The following is a 21,103-nucleotide window of genomic DNA, read 5'->3' on the forward strand; positions in this document are numbered from 1 at the left end:
AAGGGGCGGGGGGAGCAGTGCACAGGAGATCTCACTGCTCATCTTTCTCCACGATGTGACAATTGTCCTGACTCCTGTTTCTCTGGCTCTGCTAAAAGGACTATGAATCAAGTTCTCATCCCAAAGGGCAGAGAGCTATTTTTCAAAACTATTATCCACTGCAGGTAGATGAGCCCCCCATTCCCAGCTGCATCTCCATTGCACATCTCTCCAGCATCACTGCCGCGGGTGACAAGCCCGCAGCTCCGTCCTGTCCAGCTCCACGCGGGCACGTGCCTATCATTTCAGCACCTGACGTGGGCTTCCCTATCCTCGACCGCCCGGCCCAGCCCCGGTCCCCGACTATCGCTGCGAGACCTTGCAGGGGCGGCTCGCTCGGGGTGTGCATTAAGACGAGATTTACCAGGGAGACAAACCAAAGGCCGGGCAGGAGCAGAAACAAATGGGAGGTGGGGGCTGCGCGTCGCGTGCTCCCTTCCCAGCGCAGCGCTACTTCCGCTCTCCTCCAGTCCCGGCCAGCGCCGCCCCCACTGACCAGCCAGGGCGGGCGGGAAGACGGGAAAGGAGGAGCCAGGAGGATGGGGCAGTGAAACCCACAAAAGGCCCTTCTGTCTCACCGAGCCACGCTGTGGCAAGCCTGGAGTCGCTTTGCGCGCCCGGCCGGGAAACCCTGTGCAACACTGCGCTGGGACGAAACGCTGTCAAGGCGGAGCCTGCTGGGGGAGCGGGAGGCGGATACGATACGATGGGAGGGAAGGGGAGTGAAAGGCTGTGCGGGGGGAGGGGATTTGGGATGTGATAAAGACTCGGGGTGGAGTAGGGCAGGGAGCCAGCAGGGAAGGGGAGAGGCCTGAAAAGCAGGCGCGCCACAGGGAGGCAGCGGCAGGGCTGTCTGAGGGGGAGGTTGGGGCGAAGGGCTCGGGGGACCACCCCAGGCAGGCAAGCTCCGAGCGCGTCCGCGCCTGCGACCGGCTTGTCAGTGATAATACGTTGCCAAACGTGCCATGCCCCGCCCTAGGAGAGCGAAACACGACCAGCCCCGCGCCCCGTCTTTTACCATAACAAAGATGGCGAGTTTTACATTTCCGGTTCAGGCGCCCCGCAAAATGGTGGATTGTATATTTCCTATTCCGGTCACGTAGCGCCAGGCGCCGAAATACCGGAAGTGACGGTAACGTGGGGCCGCATCAAGCCTGCTGGGAACAGGCCGCAAAAAGAGCGACCCGCGCCGCTCGTTGGCAGCGCGCGTCTCTGGTGGGCGGGCTGTTCCTCTAAGGGGGCGTGGCTTCCCCCGCGCGCCGCCGCCACTCCGGCAGCGGTGGGCGGAGCCGGAAGCGGCGTGGGTGCCGCTGCCTCGCTGCACTTGCGCTACTGGGCCCGCCCGCCGGGGGAGCAGCAGCGGTGCGGAGCTTCCGTTCCGCCATGGAGGGGCCCGGGCCTGGGGCTGCCGCGCGGCCGCTCACTGAGGACGAAATGGCGGAGGTGAAGAAGGAAGTAAGCGAGGCCGAGCTGGCGTCGGGGGTGGCCGGCGGAGGGGGTGCGAGGCTGGCAGGCCGCTGGGGCTGGGGCTGGGGCTGGGGCTGGGACTGGGACTAGGACTAGGACTAGGACTATCCTCGCCTCCTGCCGCTCCGGTCCTCTGCGGCTGGAGCGTCACGCTCCGTGCAGCTGCTCTCCCGCTCCCGTCTCGCTGGGGGGCCGGGACACGTGCCGGGAAACTCCCCTCTTCCCCCCCCGGCACTGGCGGGACTAGGCGCGGCTGTCTATGGCTCGGGGAGGCACCGGGGCCGCTGGCTCGGTTTGCAAGTATCGGGAGGAGACCCCTGGACGTGCGGCTGGCGGAGCCCCCTGAGCACCCCGGCAAACGAGCCCCGCACCGGCCCCTCAGTGCCTGCGCTTCCCTTCCGCGGTGTGTATCCGGCGGGGCGGGCGCTGACGGGACCCACGCAGGGGCCTCTGAAACAGTGAAACCGCCTTTCTCGAAGCGGGGTCGGTGGCTCGTTGCCTGCTGCCCAGGATCAGGTCTCGGGTGAGCCGCCCGTGGGCATCTCTGGCTCTGGTTTAACGCTCACACCGTCGAAAGGCTGAGAGGCCCACCGGGTGGGCGCTGTTTGTAGCGGGGAAAACGAAGTGGTTTCATTTGGAAGGAGCCGGGAGGCTTTGAACGACGGTCTTTTTAAAATGCGGAGTTTGGAGCCAGCTGCATGGCGATTTGTGTGTTGGTTTTTGTCTCTTGGCTTGGCGTTTGTGAAGTCAAAATAACATGAAGTCTGGTGTGGATTTGACTTAAGAAACCTAGCTCTTACATTACTTGGACTTAGGGCCATAACCTGGGTGGGGGGCGCAGGGCAGCTGTGGGGCAAAGTTGTGGGGGTGGAAAAACAGGGCCATGGAGGAGGCTTGTGGGGTAAGGTGTCTGTCCCGTTCCCCCCTCCCCCCCAGTTTTTTGGTTGTTGCCTCCCCTCCAACCCAGACAGGCTTGATAGCCTGTTAAGATGAGTCAAGGGGTGGAGATGGCACGTCTTCCCCAAGATCCACCATACAGGGCTGGCCCAAGTGAGCCTGGCATCACTTTTCACACACCCCCCCAATGTTCCTTCGCTCCCCCCCCCCGGGGGGGGCATGTCCCACAGGGTGGGGTGGTAGTGTGGCCCCCTATCAACAGCTGTGTTGCTTCTTATTGAGGCAGAAAAATGACAGGGAAAAACGATAAGGGGTGCAAATATGCTTGCTCACTTCGGGTGCTAAAATGCCTAGTTATGGCTCTCTTTGACCCCATAAGTGACTCCAAAGGCATCGAGAAGTTAGTGATAAAGACACACAAGGAATTAACAAAATACTAATATTTTAAGCTTAGTTTTTGTTCAAACACCACAGAAACCAAAAATAATCAGCTTCCAGCAGACAGTATTATTAATTTATTGCTTATTGTCTAACACTATGGATGTTTCATAAATACCAACCATCTATAAGTGTATCTCTATTCTACCAACATGGGGTGGGTCAAAGAGAGTGGGGGAAACCACTTCTTAATTTCTTTCAGGGTTTAGGTCACTTTACTGCTGTCATCTCTAAAACAGGAAAAAAGAAGCAAGCTTAAAAATGAATGAAAAGAAATAAATGTTAGAGGTGTCACAGTTAAGAGTTCAGTTAGTTACATTAGTGTGGAATGGAGCAAATAATTTGTGGCCCAATCCTGCAAATACATATGCACATGCATAAAGTTAAGCATGTGACTGTGTCTGCAACATCAGAGCCCAAAATGATTGAAGATATGCTAGTGGAGCCTAGATGTGAGGACCCAGACCATTTATTTTGTGAATATTTGCGTTCTGATGTATACATCTCTGCACTGTACATCACATAATGTTACATAGTACAGAGAAATTGAGTGGAGTGGAGACATTCAGCATATCAAGATTAAGACAATTTGGCCATAAACTGTAAAAGGAAGAGGAGAAATTTTGTGTGAGAAGCACATTATTTGTTTAGGACGGGGCCTAAGCAAAGATAAGATTTTATAGTTTTCCAGGATGAAAAATACACTTTATTATGTTGAGCAAAACTGAGTAGTTTAGCTAAATACAATCTAATTCTAGGCTAGACTGCAAAACCAGCCACTGGACTGAGTTGCTTCATGCACTACAGAAGTGAGTTTGGACCCTTAAATTATTGGTTCATTAATGATTTTTTGACAAAACCTTATATAACTTGTGAATGGGATCTTGCTCATTGATTTGTTTCTGTTTTCATACAGAGTGATTTCTAAAATCTTTTTTTCATGTTGGTGTTTACTGCTCCTTGTTGAAATTTGTTTCACTGAATCTCTGTGACTTACTGGATTGACTTTCTTCAGTAATTGTCAGTTATCCCACTTCCATCATTATATGCTTTTTGTTCAGTTCAATGAAGTATGTCAGTTTGACTTTGGTTTTGGTTTCTTAATAGTTGTTTTCACTGCTTATGTAATTTACCTGAAGTGCTTTGTCATAATTTGTGAATGTTTTTATGTTCTCGCTGGTAAAGAACAAGAGTGAGTAATATTGCAGTAGTTAACATCTGATTATTTAAAATTCTAGAACCCCCTTAATCTTCAACACATATATTCTGTCTTGAATGTAATGCTTAGTCTCAGATTTATTTGTTATTGTGACAACTATGATCATTTCACAATTTTTTTGTTTTTGCAAAAGGAAAAACTGCACCTATAAGACTTCAGTCTTGTCAGGCTTCAGAAGCTAAGCACAGTTGGTCCAGGTCAGTGCTTGGACCTGTAGAGAAACATAAGGGCTGCAGGAAGTAATGTGAGTCAGTAAAATACATCATTCTCAGAGTCAGTAGTGAACCAGTGTCCCAGTTTGATGACAGGAGCTGGAGAGGTGGTCTTTTAGATGAGTTGTAAAATAGATCACTTGTGCTTGTGATCACTAGAATTGCCTAAAAGCAGGAATGTTAGTTTTGGTGCCCTGACCAGACATAGTTTACTTACCTATGTTTTCCCATGGGGTTTTTGTTGTTTTTCTTACGTTCTTAACTGTTACAGCAAGTGTTTGTCATGTTGGTGATAGCTGCATTTGAACATGAAAATTAAATTAGTACAATTATTAAAGTTTTTGTTTGTGTTTTAGGATCCATCTAGATGAATCAGATAACAAATATCTGTATGACAAATAAGAAGCATCTGGTACTGGCCATTGTCAGAAGACAGGATACTGGGCTAGATGGACCACTGGTCTCACCCAGCATGGCCTTTCTTACATTATGTTCTAATATAAGAACAATTGTCTATTGACAGTCTCTCTCATGCATTTGCTTTATTACTAGGGAAAACAAACTCAGTCTCAAATCTTAACTTCTTCCCAAACATAAACTGTTAAAATGAAATGTTTGAGAGTACTTAATAATTTAGGGTAAAATACATTACAGGAATAGCATGATTATCCTAAAAACATGTTAAACCAGGAAATTCAGAATTAAAATTAAAAGAACTCTAACTACATTTTCATACCTTACCTGGAATAGTGTGTGCAGTCCTGGTACCCCATCTCAAAGGATATTACAAAACAGGATGGGGTTTAGAGAAGAGCATTGAGACTGATCAAAGGCCTGGCAAATTTGAGGAGAAATTTAAAAGATTGGGATTGTTTATTTTAGAAGGGAGATGAATAAGAGGGGACATGATAAAAGTAATAAAATAATTGATGGTATAGAGAAGGTAGATAGGGAGCTTCTGTTCTCCTTGTTTCAAAACACAAGAACAAGGAAACAGTCAATTAAAGTAAAAAGTGGGGAATTGATAACCAATTAAAGGAAATACTTTTTCATGCTGTGTGTGATTAAACTGTGGATCTTGTTGCCACAGAAAGTCATGGAGACCAAGAACTTTTCAAGATTCAAAAGGAACTGCAATGAACCACTCCATGGAAGACATTTTTCTCAGTCCCAAAGTTTCCTCTTATTCCAAACTCTCAGTAAGGCCAGCACACCTGATAATACACAATTATATTGCAAAAGAGAAATTTTAGTGTGACAGATACAGCAATTTCCTGCAATATCCTTATGACCTTATTTTATTAAGTTTATGGATTATTGTGGGCTGGGATTGTATATAATGTCTCTGGGCAGAGATGTGATAGATATGAAACTTAGGAGTTCAAAAGACTATATTGAAAATATGCCAGATACTTTAGACTTTTGGAACAATAAGTGTTAAGTTGATTTCTTGGAGAACTGCTAGGGAGAAGCTAATGCAAATTCACCAACTCCAGTTATGGTATGCCCTGAGAAGAGTGTCAGTGTCTGCTAATTACCTGTTTCAGAATGCCAAGATCAAGGCCTGAGCTATATAAAGTAACAGTTGACCTGCCCCGTTTGGGTTCAGGTTCTGGGTCTAAGAGGGATGAACTTGTAACCACAGGGAAAACCCAGTTGTGGGTTTTGAATCACTAAAACCTACCAGAGCCCTACATTGGAATTGGAGGGAGAGGTGACCATTGGTAAGCTTTTTAGCATGTGTGTAGGTTCTTTTATTGTTTTAGTATGTTTTCTCTTGCTTTTATCTTAAAATAAATGTGCTTGCTTGGAAGAAGTAGTGTGGTAACTTATAACCAATACACTGGTCATAGCTCTCAGAGAGAAAGCAAAGTGCTGGCACTGACCTTTTTAGGCAGTCTTACACTGTGATATTCCCGCAAGTCAGGCAGCTGTGTAGCCTTAAGATCCCCCATCCGGAGAGAATGAGATGAAGGTTTCTGCCCAAGAGAAGTGACATCTGGGAAATGCTAGTCTAAAGTGGGTGCCCTTGGTGAATGATGGCTGGGGAATACAGATACTGTTGTCCTGAATCTGTGACACCTAGCATTTCACTTCCACACCCAAACTTTAGAATTGTCTATAACAATTTAAAAGTACATTTTCTAGCATACACATTCAGTATTACTATAAAGGTTTACAGGATATTGTTAATTCCCATTGTATACAAACCTCATGAGATATATGTTGCCAGAATACAAATGTTTAGTAGCATTGGTGTTCCTTATGTTGTTGTGCTGTCCCTAGTGACAGATATTTGTTGATAAGCTGAGAGCAAATGAAATAAGATACTTTTCTGAATATTTATTTAAAAATTGATTTCCCTGTGGTCCCTTGTGTGGTGCTGTTCTTAGTTGCTCTATTTCTTGTACTTTCTTCCCCTTCAGGTACAACACTGATGGTGGCCATATAAGCAGCTAGATGAAGGTAGATAATATCTTAGAATACTTCTACACTTAAACATGGCCCTTCCTTCTGGTCTTGTACTTAATTATTGTTGTGCATCTTTCAGTGAATTCTTTCAGCTCAATGGTTCCTTTTCTGACCTTGTTAACATGAGAGCAACTTTGTAAAAACTGATTCTACCTGATTCCTTTATCACAACCCAGGGAAGCTTTGCTACCGGCAAGGGTAGACTTTTTTTTGTTTTGTAGAAGGTCCTTCCCCAATTCCTGTTAATCAAGAGTTATCATGGTGTGTTTAGAATCATAGTAAAATTTCAGCTGCCTTGTTTTCAGCAAGCCATCCTAAACCAGACCACTCACTTGTCTAGCCACTGTGTGAGCTTGAGGCTTAATTTTTAAAAATGTGTCTCAGGCTGAAGTTACCCAGTTCATGTGCTGTTAACTAGAATATTCCTGCCAGCGCCACCACTATCCATGGAAACTGATTTTCTTTTGGAATGAAATATCTAACTTTTAGCAAGTATCTTTTGTTCCCTTCTGTCTCTTCAAATCCCTATCCTAGTCCAAATTCCCCTCATAGTTCAGTGTATCTTGGTTTCTCCCTAATTCTTTCCCAGGGCACTTTCACTCTACTCCTGCAAGCACACCTGACCAGATGCTTTTTGAAGGAGTAACCGCACAGTACAGATGAGTACATTTGTCCTTGTTTTTGAAGGCTGGATAGTGGTTGGTGTAAAAACCAATGCTGAAATGAGACTGAGGGCTGGTCTACATTACAGTCTTTTGTCAACCAAAGTCAGCTTTTTGCTCAAAAACCATGGGTGTACACACCACAATCCCCCCCGCCATCGACCTAACTCCCCTGATTTTGTGACAAAATAAAACCACCTCGACAAGAGGCATAGAGCTTTTTGTGACAAACTTTTAGCGACAAAGCATCAGTGTAGATGCCGCTCTTAGTTATGTTGTGGTAAATGGCCTCCAGGAAGTATCCCACAATGCCCAACCTGACTGCTCTGGCCATCAGTTTGAACTCTGCTGCCACCCACCACTCCTCCCTTAAAGTTCCAGAAGTTTTTGAAATTCCACTTCCTGCTTGGTTGGTGTGGAGAGCTCACATCACATCTTCCCGTGCAAAAATCGAGCTGTGGAAGGGGTAACAAAAGGCTATGGAGTCAAACCATCTCTCTGGTGCAGAGCTAAAGACCTGCTTCTTCTATAAGGAGCTGGAAGCCATCCTCAGTGGTAACCCCCACCTCCACAGCCAGGAGACTCATGGATACCTGCAGACAGTGGACTCAACCCTGACAAAAAAGTCATGGATGAAGAGGTCGAGTTGGAGGAAGATGCGGAGCAGGGGACTAGCTTGTTTGGTGACATGAGGAGCCAGGACCTCTTCTCAATCCCAAAGGGTTCGAGCCAGTCCCAGCCCTCCAGCTCTGACATGCGGGATGAAGGAGAGGGGAGCTTGGGTAAGTGATTTCTTTTGAGCTGATGCTACTCGGTTACATGAGATATAGCTGTCCTTTGCTTTATTGCATTAAATAACTCATTGAAGGGATATAAATGCACAAGAGTAGCTGTGTTTGCATGTGCTTCCCCTTCCCCTATTCAGCTAGACAGTGCTGCAGAAAAGTGTGTTAATGCACACCGAGATTTCATGGGAATTCTCCAGAGAGATCTCTAGGAAACTTCCCTGGAGGTACTCGCCAACCCTCTGCTGGTGATTCCTCAGCAGAGCTGCTTTGTTTTTCCCCCGTTGTAGGAAACATTCCCGTGCCAATCAGCAATCTCTTGGGCAGAGACCAAAGCAGCACACAGGTGAGCAGCATAGGGACCCGGTTTGAAGCTACTTGCATGGAAGAGATGCCCCCTAGGATTCCTGCTTACTCTCAGGAATGAGATATCGGCTTCTGTAGCCCTCGCTTGTGGAAGATGGTGGCACAATTTGAAATTTTGTCCCTATCTACCTGCATCAATACCCCAAACCATCACCCAGAACCTTTTCCCCAGTTATACTGCCCCCTCCCCCAGCACAACTCACCATGCCCTGGGCAATCATTGAGCTGTGCACTTGCCAGGGGACGGTGAGAAAGAGGTGCATTTTACACTAATGAATCAATACTCTTAGTGCACTGACAATCATGCTTCTGTTTGTTGTTCTTCTACAGATGTGCCCTTGTGGGGAAACCCCTACATACCTGCCGAGTGTCTGTGGCTGATAAGAAAATGACCATAGAGAAGCAAAGAAGAGATGTTCCAAGAACTCTTCTAGTTCTCTGAGGTGGGGGAAAAAAAGAAAAGAAGGCATGGAGACAGTGTGACCGAAAATATAAAAATTGATAGGCAGGAGAAGAAGGAAAGCCAGGAGTGAGTGATAGCAGGTCATGAGCGCATGATAAAAGCCATGGAGGAGCAAACAGAGCTGCTTAAAGTCACTCCTAGTGCTGCAGATTGAATTCCTGTATGCTCCCCCTCCTGCAGCCAATACAGAACTGCTTTCCATCCCTTCCCCAAACTCCACCCACACATCCCTACCAAACTCCCAGTCCGTCGTGCTACCCTGTTCACTCTACCCCCCAGACAGCTTCCAGAATGATAGCTGGGCTTACACCCAGTTGTCATGGCTCTCACTGCCCCTCACTGCTTTCTCCCCTCCAGTACAGCTTTTTGTGTGTGTTGTGAATAATTGTTTAATAAAAACATACTCTGTGAAGGATAAGCAATCTTTATTTCTCTCTTGCACACAGTGGTTGCAGCTCGCATTGATACACAGTACAAGCTGACTAGCAGTCATAGCATGGCACAGTGCTGCTTAGAAAGACAACTTATTGGTCCTCATCAAAATGTTTTCTCAGTGTTTTCTCAAGGCTTCCCTAAGTTGAATGGCTCCCCGTTGTGCACCTCTAATAGCCCTGACATCTGGTTGTCCATAGTCAGCCACAAAGCGATCCGCCTCTGTGGTCCACCCAAGGGAAAACTTACCTTCACAAATATTATGGAGCACATAGCAAGTGGCTATAATCATGGGAATACTTTCCTCATTTAGGTCTAACTTGCCATAAAGGCATCGCCAGCATGCACATTCAACAATCATTCAGCACCTGCTCAGCCTGGTATTGAAGCGCTCCTTGCTGCTATCCACGTTGCCCGTGTAAGGCTTCATCAGCCATGGTAATAAGGGGTAGGCTGGGTCTTTCAGGGTTACTATGAGTATTTCAACATCCCCCAGTGAAATCTGTTGGTCTGGAAAGAAAGTACCTGCTTGCAGGTTTTGTATAGGCCAGTGTTCTTGAAGATACGTGCGTCATGCACCTTCCCTGACCAACCCGTTCTGATGTCAGGGCTATTAGAGGTGCACAACGGGGAGCCATTTGAATCAGGGAAGCCTTGAGGAAACTTTTCACTCTTAGCTTCACAAATATTATGGAACACACAGCACAGCTATTACCGTGGGAAAGTTTACCTGTTTTAGATCTAATCTGCTGTAAAGGCATTGCCAGCGAGCTTATAATCTGTCAAATGCACATTCAACATTCATTCAGCACCTGCTTAGCCTGTTATTGAAGTGCTCCTTGCTGCTATCCAGGTTGTCCATATAAGGCTTCATGAGCCATGGCAGTAAGGGGTAGGCTGGGTCTCCCAGGATCACTATGAGCATTTCAACATCCCCCACTGGAATCTTTTGGTCTGGAAAGAAAGTACCTGCTTGCAGGTTTTGTATAGGCCAGTGTTCCTGAAGATGTGTGCATCGTGTACCTTCCCTGAGCAACTCACATTGATGTCTGTGAAACACCCACAGTGATCCACAAGTGCCAGCAGCACCACAGAGAAGTACCCCTTTCTACTGATGTACTCCATTGCAAGTTCGTCTGGATCCAAAGCTGGGTTTTGGGTGCCATATATCACCCCACCACAGTTAGGGAATCCCATCGCTGTGAAGCCATCCATATTTCACGCACATTTCCAAGACTCTCAGTCCTTCGTAGTAAAATGCAATTAATGGCCTTGCACACTTGTGATAACAGTGCCAACGGTGGACTTCCCGATCCAAACTAGCGACCAACTGGTAGCAGTCTGGAGTTGCCAGCTTCCACACAGCGATCGTCACATGCTTCTCCACTGAGAGGACAGCTGTCATTCTGGTGTCCTTGCACCGCAGACCACGGGCAACCTCTGCACAGTTCCATGAAGGTGGCTTTGCGTATTTGAAAGTTCTGAAGCCACTGCTCGTCATCCCAGACCTGCATAACAATGTGATCCCACCACTCAGTGCTTGTCTCACGTGCCCAGAAATGGCAATGCACCCTGTGCAGGTGCTCCGTGAATACAAACAGTAATCCACTATTGCTTGTTTGCAAGGCACACAGCAGGTCGGGCGCCTCAGATTCCTATTCCAATTGGGAGCTCATGATATACTGCATGAGCAGACACGATGTGTTCACAATATTGTCAACAATGAAGCGCAGTGCAGGACCCATCATTTCAGATAGAGAGATGGCAGGCGCACTGAAAACGGGAGCCCTGTAAAAAATGCCATGAAATGAAGTTGGAAACCCATGGAGTGACAGGATGGAAATAAATCACTGCATCATGGGATGTTGAGCACTCGCCCATGATGCACTGTGATCCTTTCTGCCTTCCCACAACTCTTAGTGGCACAGAGGTGAGTTGCACAGTGGGATAGTTGCCCACAATGTACTGCTGTCTCTGTTGATGCTAGGGCACCAACTGTGGACGCTCTTCAGTGATACAGTGAGTGCTGTGTGAACAGGCACAAGCGTTGTAATGATAGCGCCTTTTGATCATTGCTGTAACTTGCGTCAACTACACTAACGCTTTGTAGGCAAGGCCTGAGACACCTGTCAGAAATGGGACTGGTAGTTGAGGGAATAGAGGATTGGAAAACTCCAAATTAGAATATTTTTTCACTTTTACTTTCTCCGAAACAATATATTTTTAAATATGTTCCATGAGTTTTCTATGAAAGAGGGCTCATTTGTATAAATCCATTGTGTGTGTGAGATATAATTATACATATGAAATGTGGGGTTCTTTTGGTTGAGAACAAGTTCACTTTTTTTTTTTTTTTTTTTTTTTTTTTTTTTTTTTTTTTAAAAAGCACATATCGGGCATCATTTTATACCCGTAGAGAAATAAACAATATATAAAGAGAGATAGTAAATGTGAAATCTTCTATGGAAATGTTTTGTCTGGCAATCTGATTAGGGCCTGACAGCAATGCAGTTTAACTGTACAATAAGATGGGTTACATTCTAAAAAGTGGCTTTGTAAAATGGCCTTGTGGAGGTTTCATACTTACTAACTTCTATGTTAAACTTGTGCAGTTTTCAGGTAAAAATATTTTTGTAACTGCCACATCCACAAACTCACTAGAAAAACAGGCAAGTTGAATTATTTCCATCTCCTGTATCATCATAGTGATAGGTTCTGCAGGCCAAATTCTTCAGTGTCATTTGTGCAAACTGCATTTTCTTATTACATTATGTCCCCTTATAACACCATTAGCTGTAGGTGGCTTTGCATAGATGTTGCTGGTGATAGGGTTCCACAGGTGTCACAGTAGACGTAAATTGGTTTGTAGAATTCTTAATCTCACACATTAATGGCAGTTACAGAATAACCTAGCTTGACTGCTAGAGCCCTGTGTGATATTGTGGGGGCTACAGTTTGCAGATTTTTAAAAAAAAATTCTGACTGAGAAATTGTCACTAATTTCCATATTAAATTTTCTTAGTCACTTTTTAGAGTAAATCTGTGCCTCATGCTCCTCTGTGCTCATTTGCTACTGCTTTATATGACAGCATTCTTGTTTTTTGAGACAGTAAGATTCTTGCATGTCTGCAGTTCTGCTCAGAGTGAAAGCCATTAAATGACTGAATAGTTATCAATATGTTAGAAAATAACATTACTAAAACCACTTTTTCTTTATTCAAACACTAGCCCACTTATTGTCAGTATTGGTACAATTTTCTTACCTCAATCTTGATGGCTGACTGAAACAGTTAAACACAACACTTGTTGAAGAACAAATGCATTAAAATTATCGGTGTACCTACTGATACGTTTTATTTTGTATATAAAGCATGTCCCAGACACCACCTCGCATATCTTTTCACTCTGCTGTATTTTAACAACAGTAAGCTTTGTATAAAATTGTGATGAATTGCCACATGGTGATCTGTTATGCTTTTTCTCACAAATGTCTTTGAAACTTTGCAAGTGGTAGCAACAATGGGAGATCTAGAGTGGATAAAATGAGTGGCTACCAGCATTTTTACTACTGTATCAACTTGTCTGAGCAAATTGAGACCACCAGTAGCTACCCTGTACTAGATCTCCCACTGGTAGTCATGCACTCTGAAATTTAAAAAAAGTTAGCTTAGTCATCAGCTCTGGTCATTAACAGCTGTTATTGTCACATTAGGAACTCACAATTTGGCTCCATAAAATGCATTCATCCACCTGATGAACCAAGGGTATATCTAGACTAAGATAAAAGGTGGGTTTTTAGAAAATGTTAGCTATCAGTGTTAGCTGATCAAGGGGAATTCTAGGGTTCAGTTTGATCAGTGAACGTGTGTGTATATAAGGCAAATTTTATTTTAACATGGATTTTTTAATGTGTTGGCTAATGGTTTTTTAAAATTCCTTTTATCCTAGTCTAGATGTATCCTAAAAGAGCTACCTCTTCTTTAGAGGGAACTAGTATCTACACAATCCAATAGAGGACAAATATATATGTACATTAAATATAATAATTACTTTATTGTATTGTACCCACTTTAGTTTTCATACCAGATAGGGCTATAGTTCTTTACTGTTTGAAGTGTTCCTTATAAGTCAGTTTAATGTTTAGGGTAAAGAATATATAAATAAAATGTTATTAGATTTATTATATACAATTTTTCCTTTTAATTTTCAAAAGTGCTTAAAATAGTAAAATAACATACTCTCAAGTTTCAGTCACCCTAGTCTACTTGCCAAAGATGCTGTAGGTAGATCTTGGAACTGTCTCTATAGAGGCATAGCTGTGCATAACACATTATGGATATGAAATACAAGATCCCTACCCCAAGAAAATTAGTCTAATAAAGATTAACATAAGGAAAGAGAAAAAGTCACTTTCGGTGGGTGCATCAACATACTAATGACTTATGCAACAATAGCTGACTACTGAACATCTGAACAGTAGCTATGCTGCTCAAGAACTAACAGTGCATTAAGTTTACTCAAATTGATAAAATCACTCTGTTGCTTTTAATCTTTAAATATTAGGCAAATCAAATAGTTGCTCAACCACTTATATATTGGGGCATTGGACAAATGTTTAAATGCTCAAGTACATTGCCAGTTTCTGTAGCAATTCTGCTTCATTCAGTACACAGGTCAGGCAGTGTACAGGAAACAGAGTGAGGCGTAATTGTATTATGCAGGGATCATGTGTGATTCTGCAGCTGTAACAGTGTAAATCAGGAGTAAATTATTAAAATAGTGAAATTACTCTGAAGTTTTACCAGTGTGACTGGGTAAAACTGGGTCCAGTATGCACAGGATGGATGATGTAGTGATGTTGCAAACCTTCCTCTTGCATGAAGAGCTGTCTAGCCTGCATGCTAAATGAGGCACAAATTATATGAAAATAAGATGATACATTTGAAGACATTCCTATCATAAGGAATATGCATGAGAGCAGAGTTAAGGGTGTCACACAACCTTAACTTTTGCATTTCTTGATTTTTTTTTAAATGCACCACTTGTTCCTTTAACATAGTTTTTTTTTTTTGTGTACACTTGAGATTGTCTGTATTCTCTCTACTTCCCCTCAAATTTTTCTTTGACTGAAACAGGATGTTGAACTGAATCTCTTAATAGCAATTCTCCCTCTAGCAACATGCATCATTTCAGCAGAAGCAGCCATTTCCTGTTGAAATGATGAATCACTGAAGTTATAATGGTGTTGCTAGAAGTTAACAATATTTAGCAGTTTTTCCAGCAATTCACGCTGGACTAATATTTAGTATGTAGTATTAAACACTGTCTTAATCAAGCATAAGATAATAAATTAAAAGCTTGACCATCCTTAATTCTTGCTATAGTGCGCTGTTAAACCACAACTATGTAGCCACATTACTACTAAATATTTAAAATATATTTATATTTAATTTCCTCTGGGACTTATTTAATGAAAGATTAATGTTTTCCTGAGAGAGATTTCACTTGGGTCATCCTTTTTTAAAAAGTCTTAAGTATATTATACAGACACACTGTGGGAATGGATCTCTGGCTGTTGGGTAATATTGCGGTGGGTCTCTAATTCATAAATGTAGGTTCATAATCCAGTACTGATATCATCTGAATTTTAGTTTTTCAATATATACCCCTAACCACATTGAAAATCAACTAATAATAATGTTTTGTCTTTGTTTTAGGCTTTAGAAAGGATGCGTCCCTATTTGTGTGACAAAATTATAGCCGAGAGACACTTTGATTACCTGCGTTCAAAGAAAATACTCACTAGAGAGGACACTGAAGAAATCTCTTGTCGACCCTCAAGTAGGAAGAAAACTGGGAAGTTATTGGACTACTTAGCAGAAAATCCAAAGGGACTAGATACTTTGATTGAGTCTATTAGACGAGAAAAAACACAGAACTTTCTGTTAGAAAGGATAACTGATGTAGTGTTGAAAGTCAAAAATGAAAAACTTGAAGCTCTCAAAGGTGAGATGTTTAAATTGTTAAATGGCAAAGTAGAAGTTTCTGTAAAAGTACATAAACCAAAAAACCTGTCTTACACATGTCTTACTGTAGATTTTAGCTTCAGAATTCCTTTGGTAATAGAGATACCAGTTTTGAAGAAGTCTCTTGCAGGACAAACAAACCACGTTAGATTTGGATTTAAGCCCCTAAGTACTAGATCTTCCTATGTTTTTTACCATGCTAAGCACAGTGATGCATAATAAATCACAACATTCATTATCACTACTTAAGATTTTAACAGAGTGTTTTTGCATCTTGGCCTAAATCTGTGAAATTTTGCTTCCCATGAGATTATACTGCAGAATTTGAGCTTGGTAGTAACCTTTCCTGATGGGTTTCCTCTTAGAATGCTTTTTTTAAAATTTACTGTGCACCTTAACATAAAATGAGCCATCAGTTTGTGTGTCAACATTAAACAAAGCAAAAAACCCCAAAACCTTATGCATGCCTCAGCCTAGCATACACAGACAAGGGTTTTTTATGTTGACACATAGAGAATTGAATCATAACTTCATGTCACAGTGTGTATTCAGAGTTGAAATTACATTGTAAATCATAGCTTAAAAAAAAAAAGAAAAATCCAACCACTATAGCAATTGGTTCTAAGAAATCCAAGTTGGGAAGATGAAACCTAGAAGAAAGTACATTGTAACAGATTCTTTTCTCCAGGGTTTACATCTTCCCTGTTTTGCCTGACTTCATTTACAAAAGTAAGCCCCTGTTCCCAGTGAATTAGACCCTTAGAGCTGCTAGCTGAAAAATAAGTTGAAATATTTCTCTTCACCCCAAAAAATGTCCTTTGTTCTTGGGAGTATGGTAAAGAGAAATTTTGCCCTGTGTTCTCCTGCCAGACTAACTTGAAACTGAAGCCTCATTTATCTCAAGGACAGTATTGTTTTCAAGAGGTACTTTGTCTTTACTGACCCAGAAAAACGTATTCAAGTTGATTAAGACAGATACGCATTGGTCTCCTACAAGGAGCTCTCTGCAAATCATACAGGCCAAAATTTTCAAACCTGAATGCCTAGACTAAGGCTTCTATATCCATATTTAGGCACCTAAATATAAGCAGCTTAGTTCTCACAAAACCTGGGCACTTGCAGCTCCTACTGACTGCACTGGGATTTGAGATTTTTCAGCATTTGTGAAATTTAAATATGGGTTTAGGAGCCTAATGATAGCCCTCAGTTTTGAAATGCCTCAATCAATTATAAAAGTCCCAAAATTACTTCTGTTGGTTAAAGTAACAATAAAGGGAAAGAGAAGGTAGAAGGGGATCAGTTTCTGCAGCTTTTGTATGTAAAAATATCTCATACTTGCATTTTCATAAGTTTCAGGGCATGAGAGAGATGACTGGATTCCTGACAGGAAGGAGGTGGAGATGAGAGGGAGAAAGGGATATTGGAGAAAATAGATGGAATGGGAATATGGGAATAGAATGGGAAGATGAAAAAGACAATGATTTTTGTGAAAGTTTAACAAATTTCACTCTAAATGTTAAATATACATTTATGTATTTGCCAAGTACTAAATTCACACTGGAATGGTGTGATTTCACATGAGATCGAAGTTGACAGGAGAGGTGGTCTACAAGACAAGTGATCAACACGGATAAAATTTAAGCATCTCTGCTCTAGCTTTTAGAACATTTAATAAATGTCATTAAAGTAATCTGAGGGAGAAGCTGCCTAGTTACATAACATATTGTAATAAAATTCAACCTGGTTTTGTTTAGGTCTGAGCTGCAGCAGCTGTATGACTTCAGTGTATGGAGGAACAAATAATCTCTCTAGGTCATTTTCTGATGAATCCAATTTCTATGAAAAAGTAGAAGACAGAAAATCCATCTGTAATCAACCAGAAGAACCATTTAGTACAGCTGCTTTTGTATCTGCTGCATCTCTTCGTTCAATGAATTTACCAATTGTGGAGATGGGAAGCACAGAAAATGCAGTCTTCTCAACCACCCTTCCAGGACCTGGGGATCCTGGAGCACCGCCTCTTCCACCAGAACTGCAGTCTGAGCAACAGGAAGCCAGTGGTAGTTCAAGTGACAATCTTTTTCTGCCTTTAAGATCACGGTCTCTTCTACCACAATGACCTTCAGTGAATTTCTTTCCTGTCTGTTCACTTAAAGGGTGGTGTGAAACTTCTACATATCTTTGCAGGCAGCATACAGAATGTTTCCAAACTGTTAAATCACAAATAGGGAGAAATAGCCTATATGATTTGCAAAAAAAATACTTGTTTTTAAATGGTAATTAGTTGATTCTGTATCTGACAGTTTCTTTAATTTCTGGAAGTCATTAGATGCCACCCAGTGCTGTACCTTGTTTGGATTTTTTAGGATTTCATGTTAAATGTTATTGTTACTTAAATATTTCCAATCAATGGAAATCCTTTGTTTATCCTCCTACTGTAGCAGATTCTATTTTCTAATATTTTAGCAAGTAGAGGGGAAATGGCTAACAAGAGAACACTTTAAAAGGACTTCCTTAGAACTTCTTCATTTGTATTATTAATCTGGCAAATTATTAGAAGTCTTTTACATGGCATAGAGTAAATTCTTCCCTCAAATTTATGCGCACACAACTCCTGTTGGGAGAGCAGAATTTGGCTCTTTGTAGCCATGCATCTTTTGTTAAAATGCTTATTGCCAAATAATTCTCAGTGTTAATTTTCTGAACCTTCTGCTCTTTTTGTCAAACACGAAAGGCACTCTGATGCCACACTGAGTAGAGTTAATATATAAATGTACTTTCACATACTATTTTAAATATAATATAGAAAATATTGGTTTGAGATGCATTTGTTTTAATTGAAATTTATATTAATGGAAAGGAATGTCAAGTACTCAGAGTTCAGAAAGGGACTGCTCAGTAGCTTATTTATGAAATGCCTTTTTTTAAGTAAGGGCATGCTTCTATAAGGAACAAAGGCTGCAGCTGACATCTGGGGTATTTAATGGGTGGACTTAGCAGGATCGTGTCTTTAACTGAAGCACTCAAGGAATATTGCACTGCAGGTATTTAATTTTTACACCCTACAGTAACACGTTTACATTGCAAGTGATTAAGAATCTAAACCAAGTTTTAATTTTAACATGGGAAAAGTTCTCATCTCCTGACATAATACAATATGCTTTACTCCTTTCATACTTTCCTTTTCATTCTAATCCTCTTTGTAAAATTGAATTTTAAAAGATTAAGTGTAGAAGTGCAAAATGGACCAATTTAAAAACTATTAAACTCAGGATTATGTACAGCTGACTTTACACTGCAGAGTATTTTTTGTTATTTTCTGTTTATCAAAAGGTAGACTGAACTTTATTTAAAATGTATAATTCTGACACTGACTGGTATATTAGCAAAACAAGTATTCTGTTCTGCCACACAAGAAACCCAGATTCCATTTTTAATCCTGATATTCCTGCTGCAGAAGCTATATGCTCACCTGTGGACTTCAGAGAATTAGCTGCCTTACATTGTTCATGAGTAACACCAGCCAAAAGGAGGCTGGTCCCATTTGGGGACTCAGAAAAGTAGTCAACAGAGTAACCTATAGCTATTTGTTTTTCATGTCTGACTAGTCCCTGGATGTAAACTCAGTTCACATAAACAGTCAAGTTTAATTGGACTATCCTGTTAGAAACATTTTTAGTATAAGAATTAGGTAGCTTACATATAACAAAAATACGGGCTGCTTTTTTTTAGTATATGACACACTGATCACTATGTTTTCAGGTATCTATCCATCTAAGGCACATTGAACCAGATTTTCAAAAAAGCAGATTACCCACACGTTCTGTTGATTACAGCTTTGAGTTGTGGGTGCTCAGCACTCTCAAAAATCAAATGTAATGTCTTAACTCCCCCACATTTTGAACATTTCAAACTTTTTTTTATAAACTCTGCAGGTATTAGGCTAATGTACTCTATCAGGGTCTGATCCAGAGAATTGCTGAGAGCCTTGCACTCAATGGGTCCCATCCACCTTCCACTCAAACTAATGCCAAGCATTTTGGGAGCAAGAGGAGGCCCACTGAGAGTTGAGGGGCTCAGCAATTTACAGGATGCATTTAATATCTCATGCGATTACAGGAGAGCCCCAAAAATTGGATGAATGTGAGAAGGGGGTTGATTCTATGCAAACCAAAAATATACAATGTACCAAATGTCTGTAGTGAATGTGTACTACAAACTCTACCTGTGCAGTAACTGCTCCATTGTATTAACCTGAGATCTTTGTGTGTAATCTTATCAAATGCTTGGAACCTGTGCATTTTTTTTAAAGGATGACTTTATATCACAAACTGTTGAAATAAACATTTTTGCATAATTACTTGCTTCCCTTGCTTCTCTCCTCCCCCAATATCTTTCTTTGTGGCTGCTGTCATCTTAAAACATCTCTGGACTCAGCTGCTTAAACTAAGAGGCTATTGATTACTGCAATATGCTAACCTACAACAATTCCATGGCATTGAATTCTGGAGCACTGTTAAAGAGGTGTGCTCATGGAAGAATGCTTCCCTAACTTCTCCACAACTCCTGATTCTTTTGAATGCCTATCCTCACTTGAGGCTTTAGCATTCCATTGAACTCTTCCTAGGTTGGGGAAACTCCCATGTGTGATTTCTAACCTAACTCCAATAGCATGATCTTTAAAAAATAAATGAGTACTGATCATCTGTCCATTTAGCAGAATGATAGAATTACCTTCCCTCTTCTGCTGTGTCTGGGGAGGAAGAGGGTGGGTGTCTAGGAATTGATTTAGGCCTTAGTGCTACTTCAGCTTTCCTGACTGATCTATAGAAGGTGCTGCAATGAGCATTTGGACACTAGTAAGGTGGAATTATCACTTGGGGAAAAAGAACACATCTTTAAAGTGATTGAGGGAACATGACTGGAAAAGGTAGCAGTCTGGAGAGCATCTGACCCAGGTTTGTGGGTGTAAGCTAGGGAAAAATGTTTGTTTTTAAAACAATTATTTAACATGATTTTTGATGCACCCCATAACATTAGGGTAGACAGTTTAACATTGCTACAATTGAGTTAGATGGTTCTGTAATTTAGGTATTCTATCCCCTCAGCTAACATGATAGTAATTGTTAAAGTGGGTGTTAAGGGTGTTTTTAAATTGTTAGCTTGCTCTAATTTAAAAAAAAAAAAAAAAAAAAAAGGAACTGGCCTTATCTACATGACTTTTTCAAACAAGTTATTAGAACAGGTTCCCATTCTAATATGTTTGAAAAGTTTAGTGTAGAGAAGGCACTGTATATTTTAAAACAGGCTAAGTGGTTGAATTAAAGCTTAAGCTCCTGCATAGGTGACCAATTTAGCATGTTTTAAGGCTTGTCCATACTAGACTTTTCAAAGGTATTAATTAGATTGTTAGCTAACACCCTTTGTATTCTTTAGATCTGGTCTGTGAGGGTGATGTTTTTAAAAAACAAATAGTTTTCTTAATATTACCTCCATTTGTATTCCTATGTAGGATCCAATCGTAAAATGCAAACTCCAATAAGTGTGTACAACAAAGTGTATACAACAATGTAGCCTGCTAGTGAATATAAAGATCAGACTTGTTATAATCCATACATCACATTG

The 21,103-nt window shown here is 41.8% G+C and overlaps 1 protein-coding gene across 3 annotated transcripts; it reads left to right on the plus strand.

Annotated features, from left to right (window-relative positions):
• Positions 1-1,182: 1,182 nt before the first annotated feature.
• BCL10 (BCL10 immune signaling adaptor) lies at positions 1,183-19,664 on the plus strand. 3 transcript variants are annotated; one of them, XM_067538543.1, is made up of 4 exons: positions 1,183-1,494; positions 6,699-6,738; positions 15,170-15,458; positions 17,233-19,664. In XM_067538543.1, the coding sequence occupies exons 2-4, from the start codon at positions 6,733-6,735 to the stop codon at positions 17,595-17,597; spliced, it is 660 nt and encodes a 219-aa protein (XP_067394644.1). In that variant the 5' UTR covers positions 1,183-1,494; positions 6,699-6,732; the 3' UTR covers positions 17,598-19,664. The 3 variants fall into 3 exon arrangements, with proteins under 3 accessions (XP_067394644.1, XP_067394643.1, XP_067394645.1); XM_067538544.1 differs by lacking the exon at positions 1,183-1,494 and adding an exon at positions 1,816-1,909; XM_067538542.1 differs by lacking the exon at positions 6,699-6,738 and having other exon boundaries at positions 1,184-1,494.
• Positions 19,665-21,103: the final 1,439 nt, after the last annotated feature.

The sequence above is a fragment of the Emydura macquarii genome, unplaced genomic scaffold (genome assembly GCF_026122565.2).
Source record: "Emydura macquarii macquarii isolate MOO-44397 ecotype Brisbane River unplaced genomic scaffold, CSIRO-AGI_Emac_v2 contig_480, whole genome shotgun sequence".
Taxonomy (NCBI): domain Eukaryota; kingdom Metazoa; phylum Chordata; order Testudines; family Chelidae; genus Emydura; species Emydura macquarii.